The 14,882-nt window shown below is 47.5% G+C and overlaps 1 protein-coding gene across 1 annotated transcript in view; it reads right to left on the reverse strand.

Annotated features, from left to right (window-relative positions):
* Positions 1-3,821: 3,821 nt before the first annotated feature.
* The window catches only part of NUP214 (nucleoporin 214), a 101,202-nt gene continuing 90,141 nt past the window's right edge, over positions 3,822-14,882 (reverse strand). Inside the window, exons 32-36 of the mRNA XM_064376949.1 lie at positions 13,258-13,410; positions 9,188-9,359; positions 6,423-6,562; positions 5,158-5,182; positions 3,822-4,074 (exon numbers count right to left, since the gene is read on the reverse strand). Coding sequence (XP_064233019.1) covers positions 4,041-4,074; positions 5,158-5,182; positions 6,423-6,562; positions 9,188-9,359; positions 13,258-13,410 — 524 coding nt within the window. The 3' untranslated portion in view covers positions 3,822-4,040. The remainder of the gene's footprint in view (positions 4,075-5,157; positions 5,183-6,422; positions 6,563-9,187; positions 9,360-13,257; positions 13,411-14,882) is intronic.

Genomic DNA, 14,882 nt, shown 5'->3' on the forward strand with positions numbered 1-14,882 from the left:
AAAAGATGGAAAGCCCACTCAGCGGATGCCAGGGCCCCTCCTTCTCTGACATAGTAATTTGAAATAAACAACTGGCTGGACACAGTGGCTCATGCCTGTAATCCCAGCACTTTGGGAGGCTGAGGCAGGCAGATCATGAGGTCAGGAAATCAAGACCTTCCTGCTAACCAGGTGAAACCCTGTCTCTACTAAAAAATACAAAAAAAAAAAAAAAAAAAAAAATTAGCTGGGTGTGGTGGCGCATGCCTGTAATCCCAGTCCCTTTTAGGCAAGAGAATCGCTTGAACCTGGGAGGTGGACGTTGCAGTGAGCCGAGATCACACCACTGCACTCCAGCCTGGACAAAAGAGCGAGACTCCATCTAAAAACACCCAACTAAGTGGCAGTCCAGAAACCAAGCTGCTGTTAGGGGGACTCACAGGTGGGAGGAGGGCAAGGAAGGCCTTTCCTCCTCTGTTAGGGGAGCTCACAGAGGTGGGTTCAAGTGTTTGGCTGGCAAGGTTACTTGGCCCACTTGTACTTTCAGTTTTTCTTTTTTGAGCAGGTGCCAAAGAGCAGCTTAAATCTACGCTTGCGTCTCTTATCAACAATTTCAGATAAAATCCCTTAGCCTGGATTAACTGCAAAATAAACATGTCCACAGAGTTAGGTTCTGTTCTTCAGATGCCCCCTGGGTGAGTATTTATGGCTACTGTCCTTAAGGCCGAAGGCCCATAGGGTTCATGGATTATCTGTACAACAATCACCCGCTTTAGGAAAAACAGATTCAAGGGCCTGGCCCAGCCCTGGTGAAGAATCTCCAGTGAATGCCTGAGCACGGCGTTACAGCCGCACCACTCCCCAGCAGTGCGGTCCTGTGTTTGATAAGCGGCCTGAAAGCCAGGTGGGAGATGCTCCCATCCCCCAAACCAGATGAAGTTGAAGTGGGGACCGGCTTGCAGCCATTTAACCTGGATGTCAGGCAAGGGCCTGCAGGTGAGGGTAACCGCATCGCCAAGACTGAGAAGCAGCTTTGTGCCAGGTGCACCTAGTTTAATCCGAACCACCACCCTGCCAGACAGGTATTCGACTTCTACTTTACAAGTGAGGGAAAAAACCCTCAAGACACAGGCCAAGCGCCTCATTCTGGTTACAGAGCTGGTGAGGGTTAGGGTTAGGCAGCCTGCACGGTGCACTCCCTTTCTGTAATGCCAGACACTTGACCTAGAAGCCTCTCTGGAGGCTGCCAGAGGGAATGCAAAGCTGAAAGCAGGCAAAGGACACTCACAGGCAGGCAGGGCTGTGCGGAGGGGACCACTGGCTCAGCCACCTCACCATGCCACGGGACTCGCATTTTTGCCCAAATGAGAGGCCAGGATTGTGGGTGTCGTGTAACTGGGGTTCTACTTGTCCCCGAGGAGCCCAATTTGGCCTCTATCCCTGTGTTGCCATCTGAAGCACCAATTACCAGTGTGATATTTGTGTCTGGAAAAGCCAAGCAAAACATGACCTAGCTCATTCAGTCTGCCTTCCCCGGTTCCTTCCTGAGTTATGCAGTGCAGAAACATAAATGAAAGTGCCTGTGCTGGCCACTGCACACATGCCCCAGAAAGGCTGTGTGGGCATCCTTGGGGCCCTTCTTGTTACTGGGACACAGGCCCCATACACCCATCCAGCTCTTTGCCTGCCCTGATTTGGAAGCAGCTGAAGCCCCGTCATCTCCTCTCTGGACAGGCGGGAACGACTGTGCATTCCAGCCAGACATCCTGGCGGCTCGGGCGTCAGGGGATGTAGGCTGAGCTGACCCCTGCCATCGACCACTGTAATGGACCCCAAAAAAGGAACTTGGAGGGGCCCACATGCCAGTAGTACATTCCTCCAGGGCTGCTGCCTGACAGGGAGTACGGATGTTATCTGCCTGAGCACAGCTGATAGTGCCTTATGGAGAGATGTCACATGCCACCTCAATGGAGGATCAACACAGAGAATTTGAGGTCAAGGGTTTAGGCTGAACCATTTCTATTTATATAAAGGAGGGTCCACGGAGAAGCAGAAGGGTAGGAAAAGACTGGCTTAGCCTGGGTGCCGGCCGGCAGGATAACAGCCAAAGGCAGAATGGAGCCTACGGTGCCTCCAGGTACATCACTCCCTTTAAAGCTGAGCCCTCCACTGCCAGCCTCTCCTGTCAGAACTCGAGTCCCTTTGTCTCTAGATGGCCTCTGTATATGAACTAGCACGAGCCCACGTGGGAGAAACATGCCCTGTGACTGGCTGTGAATGTCATGGGAACTGTCCCCCCACTTCATGGCTGAGAGAGCCTCCAGTGAACACAAGGTGGAGAAGGTGAGAGGCTCTTCAATTCTGCAAGGACCAAAAGGGGCACACATTCAATTTTTGGAGACCTCAGTTCTTTGCGAGAGGCAGAGTCCTAGATAATGGACCACACAGACAGCCCCTCCCTCTCCTAACTGCACAGAGTGCAGGGTGACAGTCATCCAGACACCATGGATCTAATTCCAGCTCTTGGCTCTGCTGACATCTGGTTGAGGGAGGGATTTCTGAAACCCAACAGCGCTACACAATGAGATTCCTCTCCTCGGGAGCTTAAGAAATCACCAAACACAAAGCCAGGTGGGCGTCCAGCCTCGATTTCAGTCCTCTGGAGCCAGTCCCCTGGACGGAGGCTGGGAATGTGCACGTGACAAAGAACTCTGAAGATGATGCTGGGGCACAGGCGAGACGGGGACCGTCAGACCAGGTGGTGACACAGTGGAGACCTCACCATGGTCCACTCTCCCCACATAAGCCATCAGAACCAAGGTCATACTGTCTGTAACATGATAAATTAATGTCATGTCAAACTTTTACTAAAACATTAAAAAAATACAACCTGCTGATATGTAAAACTCAAAAAAAACAACCCTTTCCAACTCTCTGTTGCTAATGACCCAAGCCAATGCACTGTCAGATTCTGGGCCTGAAAGATAAATTCTTACATCTGTTTTTAATGCGAGACGGTCTCTGTTTGACAGCAACTACCTAGGATGTTACAGGCCCAAGATATATAAATTATGCCCAGGCCTCAAAGATACTGCATTAAAGATATATAAGCACTTTAATACAACTGCAATGATGAGCTCTAGGCGACGCCAGCAAACACTGTTGTCAAATCCAGCACTGCCCTGCTGGTGGTATCTGGCAACAGCCCGTCTTCACGCTTCCCGGGTCCACCAAGGGCTATCTGCACTGTGGTTAGTAGACACAGGGTAGCTGTGGCTACCAATGTCATTGCCGCATATAGAATAGCTGTCTTCTCAAGCAACTGCCCCCCTCCTCTCTGGAGTAGGAGACACAGCACCCAAGAGCCACATGGAGATGAGCGGACAAGGCTGGCTAAGGGGCAGCACTGTCGTCAGCACTCAGCCATGTTGCCCGGGTCTCTTTGCCAGTCCTGCCTCACACTGGCTACAAGTGTACTGAAAAACGCTACGGCTGCTTCTAAAGCTGCTGCTGGCATGAGTGGGTCCTCTGCCTGCACTCAGTCTCAGAGTGCATCCTTGGAGGGTCCTGATATACAATGACAAAAAGAACTGAGAGAGGAGATAACCAAGTTACCGCTTCAAAAAGACGGCCCACAGGATTCAACCTCTTCCCTACGTGGAGGGCACTAGGTCCGAGTGAGACCGCGGCAGATTCTATGCTGTTTATCAACACCCGATGCTGGAGACTTCTGATGCCATCCTTGAAGACACAGTGCTGGCTGACGGAGACTCTGCTGGCTTCTCAGAGCCACAGAAACGGGGCAATCTCCTTGGCTATGATCTGGAAAAAAACCACACACATTCTGTACAGAAACAGACCAACAGTTTAATGGTGGGCTGGGGAACCCGACATGAAATATAAGACGAGTAACTGCCCATCTCTTGAGGTTTGGTTTCTGTTGTTTCTTTCTGGGTGTATGTTTTGATGGCAATATCCGTCTGAACAGCTTGCTCCAGCATTTCTCGGTGAAGCAGAGGATGCAGTTGGTCCCAGGGATCGAAAGGCCTGCTGACACCCCCTCAGCTTCGCCAGCCACCAAATCCCTGGACAGACCTGTAAGGAAGCACAGGGGAGTGGCGGAGTCAGCTGCTGTGTCACAGAGCAGAGTCACAGGCTCTGCTGCTCTGCCTTTGTGCAAAGGTCGGGACTCTGATTTTTTTTTTTGTATATAGAGTCTCGCTCTGTCGCCTAGGCTGGAGTGCAGTGGTGTGATCTCAGCTCACTGCAACCTCCGCCTCTCGGCCTGGCGTGCGTGTGTGTGTGCGTGCATGTGTGTGTGTGTGTGTGTATTTTTAGTAGAGATGGGGTTTCACCATGGTGGCCAGGCTGGTCTGCCCACTTTGGCTTCCCAAAGCAGGAGGCCTGGGATTATAGGTGTGAGCCACTGCGCCTGGCCATTTTTGCTTTTTTTTTCTTCTTTTGAGATAGGGTCTGACTGTCACCCAGGTGGAGTGCAGTGGTGCCATCTTGGCTCACTGCAGCCTTGACCTCCCAGGCTCAACTGATCCTCCTGCCTCAGCTTCTACAGTAGCTGGGACCACAGGCATGAGCCAGCATGCCTGGCTAGTTTTTTTTTAATGTTTAGTAGAGATGGGCTCTCTTGCTATGTTAGCTAGGCTGGTCTTGACTCCTGGGCTCAAGCAATCCTCCCACCTCAGCCTCCCAAAGTGCTGGGATATAGGCGTGAGCCACCGCACCTGGCTAAGAGTCTGAATTTTAATGCCATGAAATTCTACACAGAAGCATAGAGGGAGGATCAACATATGGAGACCTGGGGATGGCCCAGAGCCCAGGGACTACACGCAGCTTTCGAGACATCCCCAGGGAAGTCAGGCGCAGCATCTCCTCAGTGCTGCCCTCAGGCCTGGTTCACTGGCAGGTGTACTCGTTTCTCTTTAAGCCATCCTCTTAAGAAGGCGAGGCCTGGCACCTCCTGCCATATTCCTACAGAGATGAACAAGTCCACAAAACTCAAACTCTGCTGCTGAACCCCCACACTTCCAGGACAAACTCCAAAAACAGGAAAAATGAAAAGAAAATGCACAAATCCAGCAGGAATGATTTGTGGCTCACACATACTTCCAACTTTATTTAATACTTTTAATTAAGGTCAGACTCAGAAAGGGGGATACTTACGAGTTATTGGATCCAAAGCTGAACCCTGAAAAACAGAAGAGTGGAGTTAAGGCACATCCGCTCGAAACACAAAGGCGGTCTCCATGCCAAGTGCCTGCCCTCCCATGCTTCTCGTGGAAAGCCCTCTGTGCCCCCACCACCTACAGGAAGGCAGGGGAGGTACATGCAGAAGCCCCTTTATTCTGAGTTTATCCTCTGGAGCTGTTCAGGTTCCCCGGAAGTCTGAGGAAATCCTTGACTGTTTACAAGTTACCTTCTTGGTAGTTTTGGGTTCTTCTTCCCTCCCCGGCCCTGGCTGTATTGTGTGGAGGGTCTCTGGGTTGGCCTTTCTCTCTTAGCTGCACTGGACCACACGGATCCATTTCATTAGGATTTTTTTTTTTTTTTTTTGCTTTTGCTGTTGTTTTTCCATCTGCTTGCTTCCTCTTCTTTTTGAGGGCCAGACAAGCAAGATGGCTGGATTCTAGGCCTGGTTCTGCTGCTAACTGACTCTAGGCAAATCAGTTAGTTCCTTGGAGTTTCTGTTTCTTCATTGGTACAATTGTAATGATATTTAAATTCTGTGCCTTGTCAGTTTATTCCAAGAACAAAGTGGAAAACACATACTCTGCCATCTGAAAAAGCAGAGTGTTAAACAAATGCAAGACATTCTGTGAAGTTTCTACATCTTTTTTGAGTCTGCTGGCTTAAATTTTTAAACAAAGGCCCTGTAAGACCATTGTTATTTTGGGCCTCTCAAATCCTAAGAGGAAATCAAGACAGTAGTTTCTTTGGTAATAATGACACAATGTCCTAAGTCTAACTAAAACTTAAAAAAGAAATTTATTTTTCAATCACTTTCAGTATGTATGTATTTTGAGACAGGGTCTTATTCTGTCACCCAGATAATCTCATTCTGTCACTGGAGTGCAGTGGTGCAATCACAGCTCACTTTAGTCTCAGCCTCTCAGGCTCAAGCGATCCTCTTGCCTCAGCCTCCTGAGTAGCTGGGATGACAGGTGTGTGCCACCATGTCCGGCGATCTTTAAAATTTTTCTGTAGAGAATGGGGTCTTGCCACGTTGCCCAGGCTAGTCTCAAACTCCTGGGCTCAAGTGATCCTCCCGCCTTAGTCTCCCAAAGTGTTAGGATTACAGGCGTGAGCCACGTGCCTGGTCAGCTCTTAAAATACTAAACAGACTGGTCAGGTAAAACATACTCCTTTCTTTGGGGGAGAAGGCAAGAGGGAGCCACTGTGCTTGTGAGGCAGAACCTGGGGCAGCTTACCTCCTGTGCCTGATCCAAAACCAGAGAATCCGCCACTCTGGGTCCCAAAACCAGAAGTCTGCTGGGACAGTGATCCGAAAGTGGGGGCGTTCTGACTCGCGAGTGTGCCGAAGGATGTAGTGTTGCTGCTGCTCCCAAACCTGCGCTCCAGTGAGAAACAGACCGAGGTCAGCGGGGCTTCTCGCCATGTGGCCATCTGTAAGCCTCAGCCCCATGCTTTAAGTCTCAATATGCAGGACACACATGAGCATGTTAGTTAGGCCCGGTGATAGATGGGGCCTAACTAGCAGCCTTGCAGGGAGAATGAGCTATCGTCCAGGGTCAACCTTTATCTCTGCTCTGGGAAGAAAAATGGAAGGACTACAGTATGAAATCCAACCTGGCCAGTGTTTTAGTTTCCATCCCCCATCGAAACACCAGGGCATCTGGGAACTATGCAGTACACATTTCCTGCACTATCCCCAGCAATCCTACAGCTTTATTCCATCATTTTAGCATTTCTCACTTACCGACCGTTCCCCCCACCCCTGCCCCATTTATTTATCTTTAGTTCCTCTCGGGATCTTGATCCTATTTACTTTTTCCAAATCATTTCATTCAGGATTGTATTTGCTTCCTGAATCGATAATTACTAAACAAAACAACGTAGAAGTGGCTACCATTTGCTCTCCCCTGCTCAGTCCACCTGGGGACAATCCCCTGCGCACCCTCGCCCAGTTCTCCCTCCAGATGTGGTCCAGCACAAAAGGTGGCACTGTGTGACCTATCAGAGCCCTCTAAATCATTTGCAGAGGAATTCAGCTGGGTAGGGGAGAGCTTCTGGGGTCTGGAGGTGATTAGGTGAGGGAAATGGATCAATGGTTTCTGGGGGAAGGGATAGCACCTGGGGCAAGAATCAACCCCAGAGAGAAAAACGATCTAAAATTCCCCCTCCCCACCACTCTTCACGTTTGATGATGAGGTCAAGGCTCTTTCTGTACAAAGGTGGTCAAGGGATCTGCTCTCGCTGGACTCTCTCCCAGCAGTGGCCTGCTCCCTTCCTCCTCCTGCCTTGGGCCTCAGCAGCAACAGCCTGCCCCTCTCAGAGGCCTGCCCTTCAGGGTCAGAGACAGGCTCATGGCCAGGTACTTGGAAGAAGGTAACGGCTCCTAAGGAGATTTAATAACTGACGTTATTAAGGGTGGTACTAACCCTTTTTAGGACTGACTAACCAGCCAATCAGGATTTATGTGAGAGCTGCCCCAAGGCAGAATATGATACTTTTCTACTAGTAAAAAAACAGCTGGTTTCAAATAAATAAATCCTCAAGATACCCAGTCAACCCAAACCTTCCATCAGCTCTGTAGTACTGTGTGCTAGGTCATCACTGCAGTGAACAGTGTCCATTAAGACCGCTGAGAATACCAGACTAAGTGGGTCTCTAACCGTCCTTTCAAAGTTTTCCCTAACTTTAATTCTTGGGGTTTCCTGAGAGTAAACCTAACGCATTAGTCTCCATGTGGAATATGAAAAGCAGCATACCAACCCGCTCACTCTCACTGCTGTGCTCCAGCATCTTTCACGGAGGGGAAGGGCGTAAGAACATACTGTAGTTTATTTTCAAGATAAAGATGCTGTCATCTTGCCAAGACTCAGATCCCAAGTATCTCTACAATTCCCCCAGACAAAACCATCTCCCCTACCCCAAGTCTTCAGCTCATCCGGAGCCCAGTACCGTGGTGAGAGGCATTTTAGAGTTCCTTTTAGGCATTAACACCTCCTTGGAACGAGAGACTTGGTGGTCATCACCATGTACATTTTTTTTTTTATTGGGATTTTGTGGTGTGGTGGAGGTTATTTTTCCCTTGGGGTTTTGGCAACCAGACTGAAATTCTGTCCTTAAAAGCAACTCCCTAATATGGCCTTTTCCAGTGTAGACACACATGAGGCGACTGGAGCAGCTTCCAAATTCCTGATCATCCAGGCTCTTCCCTTGGTGGGGGGGCCTATGGAACTGAATACTCATTCTGAGGGGAGCAAGAGACACAGGGAGTTGTTTGTTCAAGGACAGCAAGTCTAACACAGAACAATCCCAAGAGGAAAGTAATCTGGTGAAAACGATTCATTGAGGACGTCCTAACAGAAGCTCCACATGGGGGTACTCCTGGCTACAGAGCAGTAGCTAAGGCAGGGCTATTTGCCTTCCTTTAGCCCCAGCAGGAGAACAGGAGTTCTGATGACTAGCATTTCTCATATCAGAGAACATCAACACAACTGAGGTCCACCCATGAATTCAACAAAGCCTGGCTTGAAAGACACTAGTCTTACCCCAGAGAGGAACGGGAATCCTTGAGGGACCTGTTGACCAATTTCAAGGGAGGGGCCTTCAGCTCACGGTCAAATTTCTTTTCTTTTTTTTTTTTTGAGGAGTCTTGCTCTGTCACTAGCCTGGAGTGCAGTGGCATAATCTCGGCTAACTGCAACCTCTGCCTCCTGGGTTCAAGCAATTTTCCTGACTCAGCCTCCTCAGTAGCTGGGATTACAGGTACCTGCCACCATGCCCAGCTAATTTTTGTATTTTTAGTAGAGACGGGGTTTCACCATGTTGGCCAGAATGGTCTCAATCTCTTGACCTCAAGATCCACCCGCCTCGGCCTCCCAAAGTGGCGGGATTACAGGCGTGAGCCACTGCGCCCAGCTTCAAATTTCTTTTCAGAGCAAGAGTACAGGCCTAGTGCTTTTTGGCTGGCATGTGGGTTCTGTAGGGCCCTCCCCAGGGGGCTTACCCGAATCCTCCTGCGCTGGCAGCCGCAGTGCCCTCTCCGAACACTTTGCCTCCCGTCGAGCCCAGAGGGCTTGTAAAGGCTGGGGCTGAACCGAATGCTGGCACCCCTCCAAACCCAGGGGATCCCCCAAAAGTAGGAGGGCTGCCAAACACTGGAGCAGCACCGAAGCCACCTGAGCAAAACAGAGGCAAACAAACAAAAAGGGAGAAAGAAGGGAGGAGATAGGAAGAGAAGACATTGAGCAATGAGAAATCAAATCAAAATAGGAAGAAAAAACAGGAAAAGAAGATGTTAGCAATTCAAATGTAAGAACTAGGGTAAAGAGTAATACCCCCCTTCCCTTCTATCAGGAAAATAGCAATGAAAACAAGAACAAAGCAAAAGCCCTCAAACCAAACCACCCCTTCCATGTCTAGCAGAGAGCTCCGGGATCCACTCAGGAGAGCTCCTGCAGACCCCGTGTGTGTCCGAGGCCAGCTGGGTTCGTCAGTGTGAAGCCACGTGAGCAGACCTCTGGGAGTCCACTCGGTGCACCCCGACCCCTCTCAGGTCCTCTGAGCTGTTTTGAGTGAAAAACCATTCTCAAAAACTCCAATCCCTACCCAGCTGTCAAAAGATGATACACTGTATTACTTATCAGCATACAGGCAAGACATCTAGCTTCATAGAAACCCAACTATAAAATCAGAGGCTCAAAACCCCGTCTCAAGGAGAATCCCTGAATTGGGTCATAGCAGAGACGGAGACGTGCACACTGGCGTCCAGCCAGGTGCTTTTTATTTATTTACAGCCTGATGGCTCCTATGTCTCTCGCCAGTCTCCCTTTCTCTCTCTCAGTGGAGAAGATTTTTTTTTTAAATTCTTTTTTTCTGCAGTTTGGAATTACTTCTCAATGAAAAAATACACCAAATTTCCTCTTTGGAAGCAGGCTGCTGTATAAATCCAATAAAATGGTAAGTCAATAGTGAGGACAGCCCTAGAGTTCAAACGCCTTCTGCAAGTTGCCAACACTGCTGCCCAGTGGGCTCAGGCACCACGCAGGTGGCCACACAGACAAGGGTCAGATCGTGCACTAGGCAGCCTCCTCTGATTGCTGGTGATGCCTGTCAGGCAGGAAGACAAAACATCCTCCCCTGAGCTATTCCTGCTGTTCCTGATGCGGGGTCCCAAACTTCCAAGATGCTGCTGAAATCATTCTAAAGTGTTAGAGTAAAAATTCAGTAAGTGACTTCTTGAATGAATAGAATAGAATGGCATTAAGAAATGTGCTCTAAATGTGAGCACCCTCTAAAGGGAGTACTTCTTAAAGTGTTTGCCTATGAACTGCGTGCTAACGGGAGTAATGGTGGCCTAGCAACAAGCCAGGAAATGGTCAGCAGAGACAGTCTTTTCTCCCCTTTCAGAAAGTGAATCTGTTGTTAGAGGGATGAAATCTAGACCTCTTATCATATATGTAATTGCAACACAAGCCTCTGCTGTCTGAATCAGGAAAGACCAAATACTGGGTATGAAAAGCTGTCAGCTGAATTCCTCAATTAACTGTTATCTTGTGATTCACTTATGTGCCTATTTGCCATTAATAGTGATAGACTGCACAACTGAGAAAATGCTTTTTTGCTAAGGCTCATGTTTGGGTTAACATGCTGCATTTTAAAACCTTGAGTGAAATTCCAAGCTATGATAATGAAGACTGTTGGGTTATAAATATAACAGACTGGAAAAAAAAAGTGCTAAAAAACCCTAACAGTTGAATTATTTAAGACTGATCACAGATCTGGTTACACTTTCTTCCTAGACACACAGGACTTTATCTAGGGCCTTGTATTCAATATTGTTTAGACTTCTTGGTGGAAGGTGAGTGAAAAATGGTACGGAAAATAAACTGGACAGGGGAGGGGTGGAGGTTAAACATGCGCAGAGAGAAAAAGCCCCCAAACAACAAACCTGGGTCATAGCCAAATGAACTAGGAAGAAAACAGTCCTCTGGCTTAAACAGGCAACTCTCTCCTGATGGCAGGAGCGGTTCGATTTTATCAGTTGCTGTATTTTCATAAATTTCTTCTCCAAAAGAAACATACATTTTCTAATTATCAATGATGATAAACTTTGATTTATTGAGGGCCCACTATGTGCCAGGTGCCTCTTAGCAGTTCTCTTAAATCCTCCCAATAAGCTTGGGATCCTTACATTACAGGGGAGATAACTGAGGCTCAGAGAATATGCCACTTGTCTAAACTTTAGCCAGCTGGTGGGTGCTAGAGCTGGGGCTGGAACAAAGCCTGTGTGACTCAAACGCCCACCTCTCATCTTCATAATTCATCCCCTGCCTCCCTCCATGTAACCAAATCTAACACTTTAGTGAGAGAGCACAGTGTAGATCACTGACCGTGGTGGGCAGCAAGGCCATCTTCAGTCCATCCTACCTTCCTCCCGTCCTCTCCCTGGATGACCTCCAGCACGATTATTTTCTAATGCAATTTTATTGAAGGGAGGATAGACACTTTCGGAATTTTTCAAAGACCCATCCAAATCGTCATCTCAAAATCCCTCTTAAAGCAAGAAGTGATGGCCCTGATGCCTGGCCAGGAAGGCAGTTCCTCTATTCACAGCAGGCTTTCCTTCTGGGCTAAAGTGATTTTCCCACCTTAGCCTCCCAAACTGCTGGGATCACAGGTACAATCCACCACACCTAGCTGGGTGGGATTTTCAAAGGTCAGATTTTCAAATCAATGTCAATCCCAGGATAAAGAACCATATACAGGAAAACCGTAAGAGTCAAAGAAAACATTATCAGGCTCCTAAAAACATAAAATGTCTTGATGATCGATGAACTGTAGTTGAAATGTTCACGACGTGCCTTTCTAACTGGGACAAAAGCCTTGTGGCCCTTTCATTTTTAAATAATGCACTGTGTATGTGGCCAGAAGAAAGCTGAGATGCCCATTTCTATACTGTTTTAATTTCTAGGAAGAGTATTAACAACTAGCAACCAAGGACTAAGCTACCTGAGTCACAGTCTGAGGTGCACAGTGGATTTGCAAACCACGGCACTTGAGGCTCTAAACACAAGACTCCATGTACTAATTTGGGGCAGCCTTACTCCCAAGTCAGAGCCACTGATGCATCTATTCCTGAGGTCAGATCCTCCTCTCCAATTAGCATATTTCAGAGCATCACATACATACATATGAGGGCCAAGTGTCCTGCCCACTTACCCACGGGAGTTTGCTTTAAAAAGCTGCTTGCTCAAACAGCCTACTCTGGACCCCCTGTCTTAAAAAAAAACCTCTTTTCACACAACTTGCCATCAACAAAGACAGGAGTGCAGACTCTCTGCAGATCTCAGAGACAGAAACAGGGTGGAGAGGCAGATGACAAAAATAAAGTACATGTTTTCAGATCTAAACATACATTGTTCTTTAAAAATTTTTAGTTATAAATATATCTTACATGATTAGAAAAAGTATATAGTTTATATAAATGTATACTTTAATAGTAATGCTGGGATAAAAAGTAGTGCTAGTAATGTTCCTTTTCCTTGGTTACATGGGTGTATTCCAACTGTGAAAATTAATTAAGCTGTATACTGTTGATATGTGGACTGTGTATACATATATATTTCAATTAAAAACAAAGTGATTTCGGAAAGAGGGGAAAGTAACATAACACATGAGAAATTAAACAGACGATCTGCCTTGCCCTCATAAGTAACGGGCACCCAAAGAAATCCGTGACCCAGGATGTTTTCTTGTTGATATTTCAGTTCTCATTTCCCTCTGTGTTCCCTTACTTTGGTTGTTCTGCAACTGTAAAATATTTACAATGTTTTCTCTCCAAGAAGACTCTGTGTTCTCTTAAGATAGGCTTTTAAACATGTTTCAGAAGACCTGGAATCATGTTAGGAGTGTAGCAGAAGCTCAATCAATATAAAAATAAAGTTGAGAAAACAGCTAACTTTACTCCAATCCTACTCTCTTGAGATAACCACCCCAGAGATGTCTCCTTCCAGATCTCTACGCATAAACAAATACACATATAAAGTTAATCATAACAAATACGTATAGGAGTACCTGTTTTGTTTGGAGAGGAAAACCCAAAGCCTTGGGACGCCACACTTCCTCCTCCAGAGCTGAAAGTACCAGTGGGTTTCTGCTCTCCGAACGACGAGCTGGCAAATCCACCAAATGTCTTGGCCCCACTGTTTCCAAATAGATTAGAGGTATCTGAAGAGATGAAGATGTGAGGGAGGTCAGAGGGAGAAAAATGTCCTTACCTGCTTCTCAGAACAGAGAAGAAATCTCAGTTGGGTGTTTGGGAAGATGGGAGTGACACGCTGCCTAGAACCCAAGGGAACCGAGTGACAGAGCAACAGGCTTTCTCTGATTTTCATGCACCTTGCTGGGAAGTTTTTAATCATTCTGGTACCCAGGCTCAGGATTTCCTGGCATGATTCTACAGGCACAAAATGAAGGGGCAGTGAGAGGCCCCAGTGAGGAGGCTTCTTTGTAGGAGCTCACTGGATGCTCCCACAGGTGTCAGGACTGCCCAGCAACGGAGGCCACAGGCTCAGTCCCACACGAGCTGCTTTATTCTGAAGAACAGGGCTTGGTTTGATTGGTCTCTTCACACTAGGACCAACTTCAAATTTTGTCAAACTAGGGAAATTAAAGTTAGAATAAATCCAAACCAGGCATAATGGCTTCTAGCACTTACTTTCTGTTTTTATAGTCAAGTTCAGCATACATGTGGCTGGCTGCCTGAGCAGCTCAGAGAATGGCAGTGAAATGAGAAAAATCATTGTGCTCCTATCTTTGATCTGAGGGGATCTAGGGATGCTCTGAAGAATGTGAAAGAGGCCAGCAAGACTTCCAGTCAGATTTCCTCTTTCTAAGAGGCTTAATGAAGCCCTTGACCTTTTAAATGCCTATCTAGGCGGTCATTCCCTTCCTCAACTATGCACTAAATTCACTCCAAGAATTAAAGGAAAAAAGGAAACTACTAAAAATCAAGATGGCTGAGAAGTTTTCTCACCTGTTACAAGAAATGCAAACCTGACAGAAAATAGATAAATAGCCAAAGTCCACATACAAAGAAGCCACCACTCAGATAATACAGCACAGAATATGTCAGGGTTTTACAGTTTTTTTTGGGGCGGGGGGATGTGGTGGGAAGGGAAGGAATAACTCATGTTGCCTACAAGTCTGGATGGCTGTTTTATTAAATACGTACCCACAAGGCAGACAGAAGCCATCCTGAAGTGGAGTGGATGTCCAAAGATACAAGGCATAAATGGGAGGCACACCGTATGCTCTGGGTAATCACTGGGTGGGTAATGGAAGACCAGTCTCCCCCTAAGCCAGTCAGGTGTTCATAGGGAAGGTGAAAGGAGAGGACTAGAGGAGGGGAGCACTTAACATCACTCGAAGTCGAGCTGTTGGAAGGGGTGGCCCCCCTTATTAACCTGTCAACTCCCCAGGTCTCTCAGCTCGGTGCTGCTACCAAACCACCCCAATAGGAGAGCCACCATCGTTAATACTTCCAGATGCAACGCTCTTAATCCATAATCCGGGAATTGAGAGACCCAGTCACCTCAAATTTCCAGGCACCAGTAATACAATATGACTTGGCCCACCACATCATGGTCACTGCCCTATAAAGCCACTGCTGACAATCGGAGAGCCTGGTTAAGGAACCA

The sequence above is a fragment of the Aotus nancymaae genome, unplaced genomic scaffold (genome assembly GCF_030222135.1).
Source record: "Aotus nancymaae isolate 86718 unplaced genomic scaffold, 86718_ANA_hifiasm-v0.15.2.pri h1tg000003l, whole genome shotgun sequence".
Lineage (NCBI taxonomy): Eukaryota > Metazoa > Chordata > Mammalia > Primates > Aotidae > Aotus > Aotus nancymaae.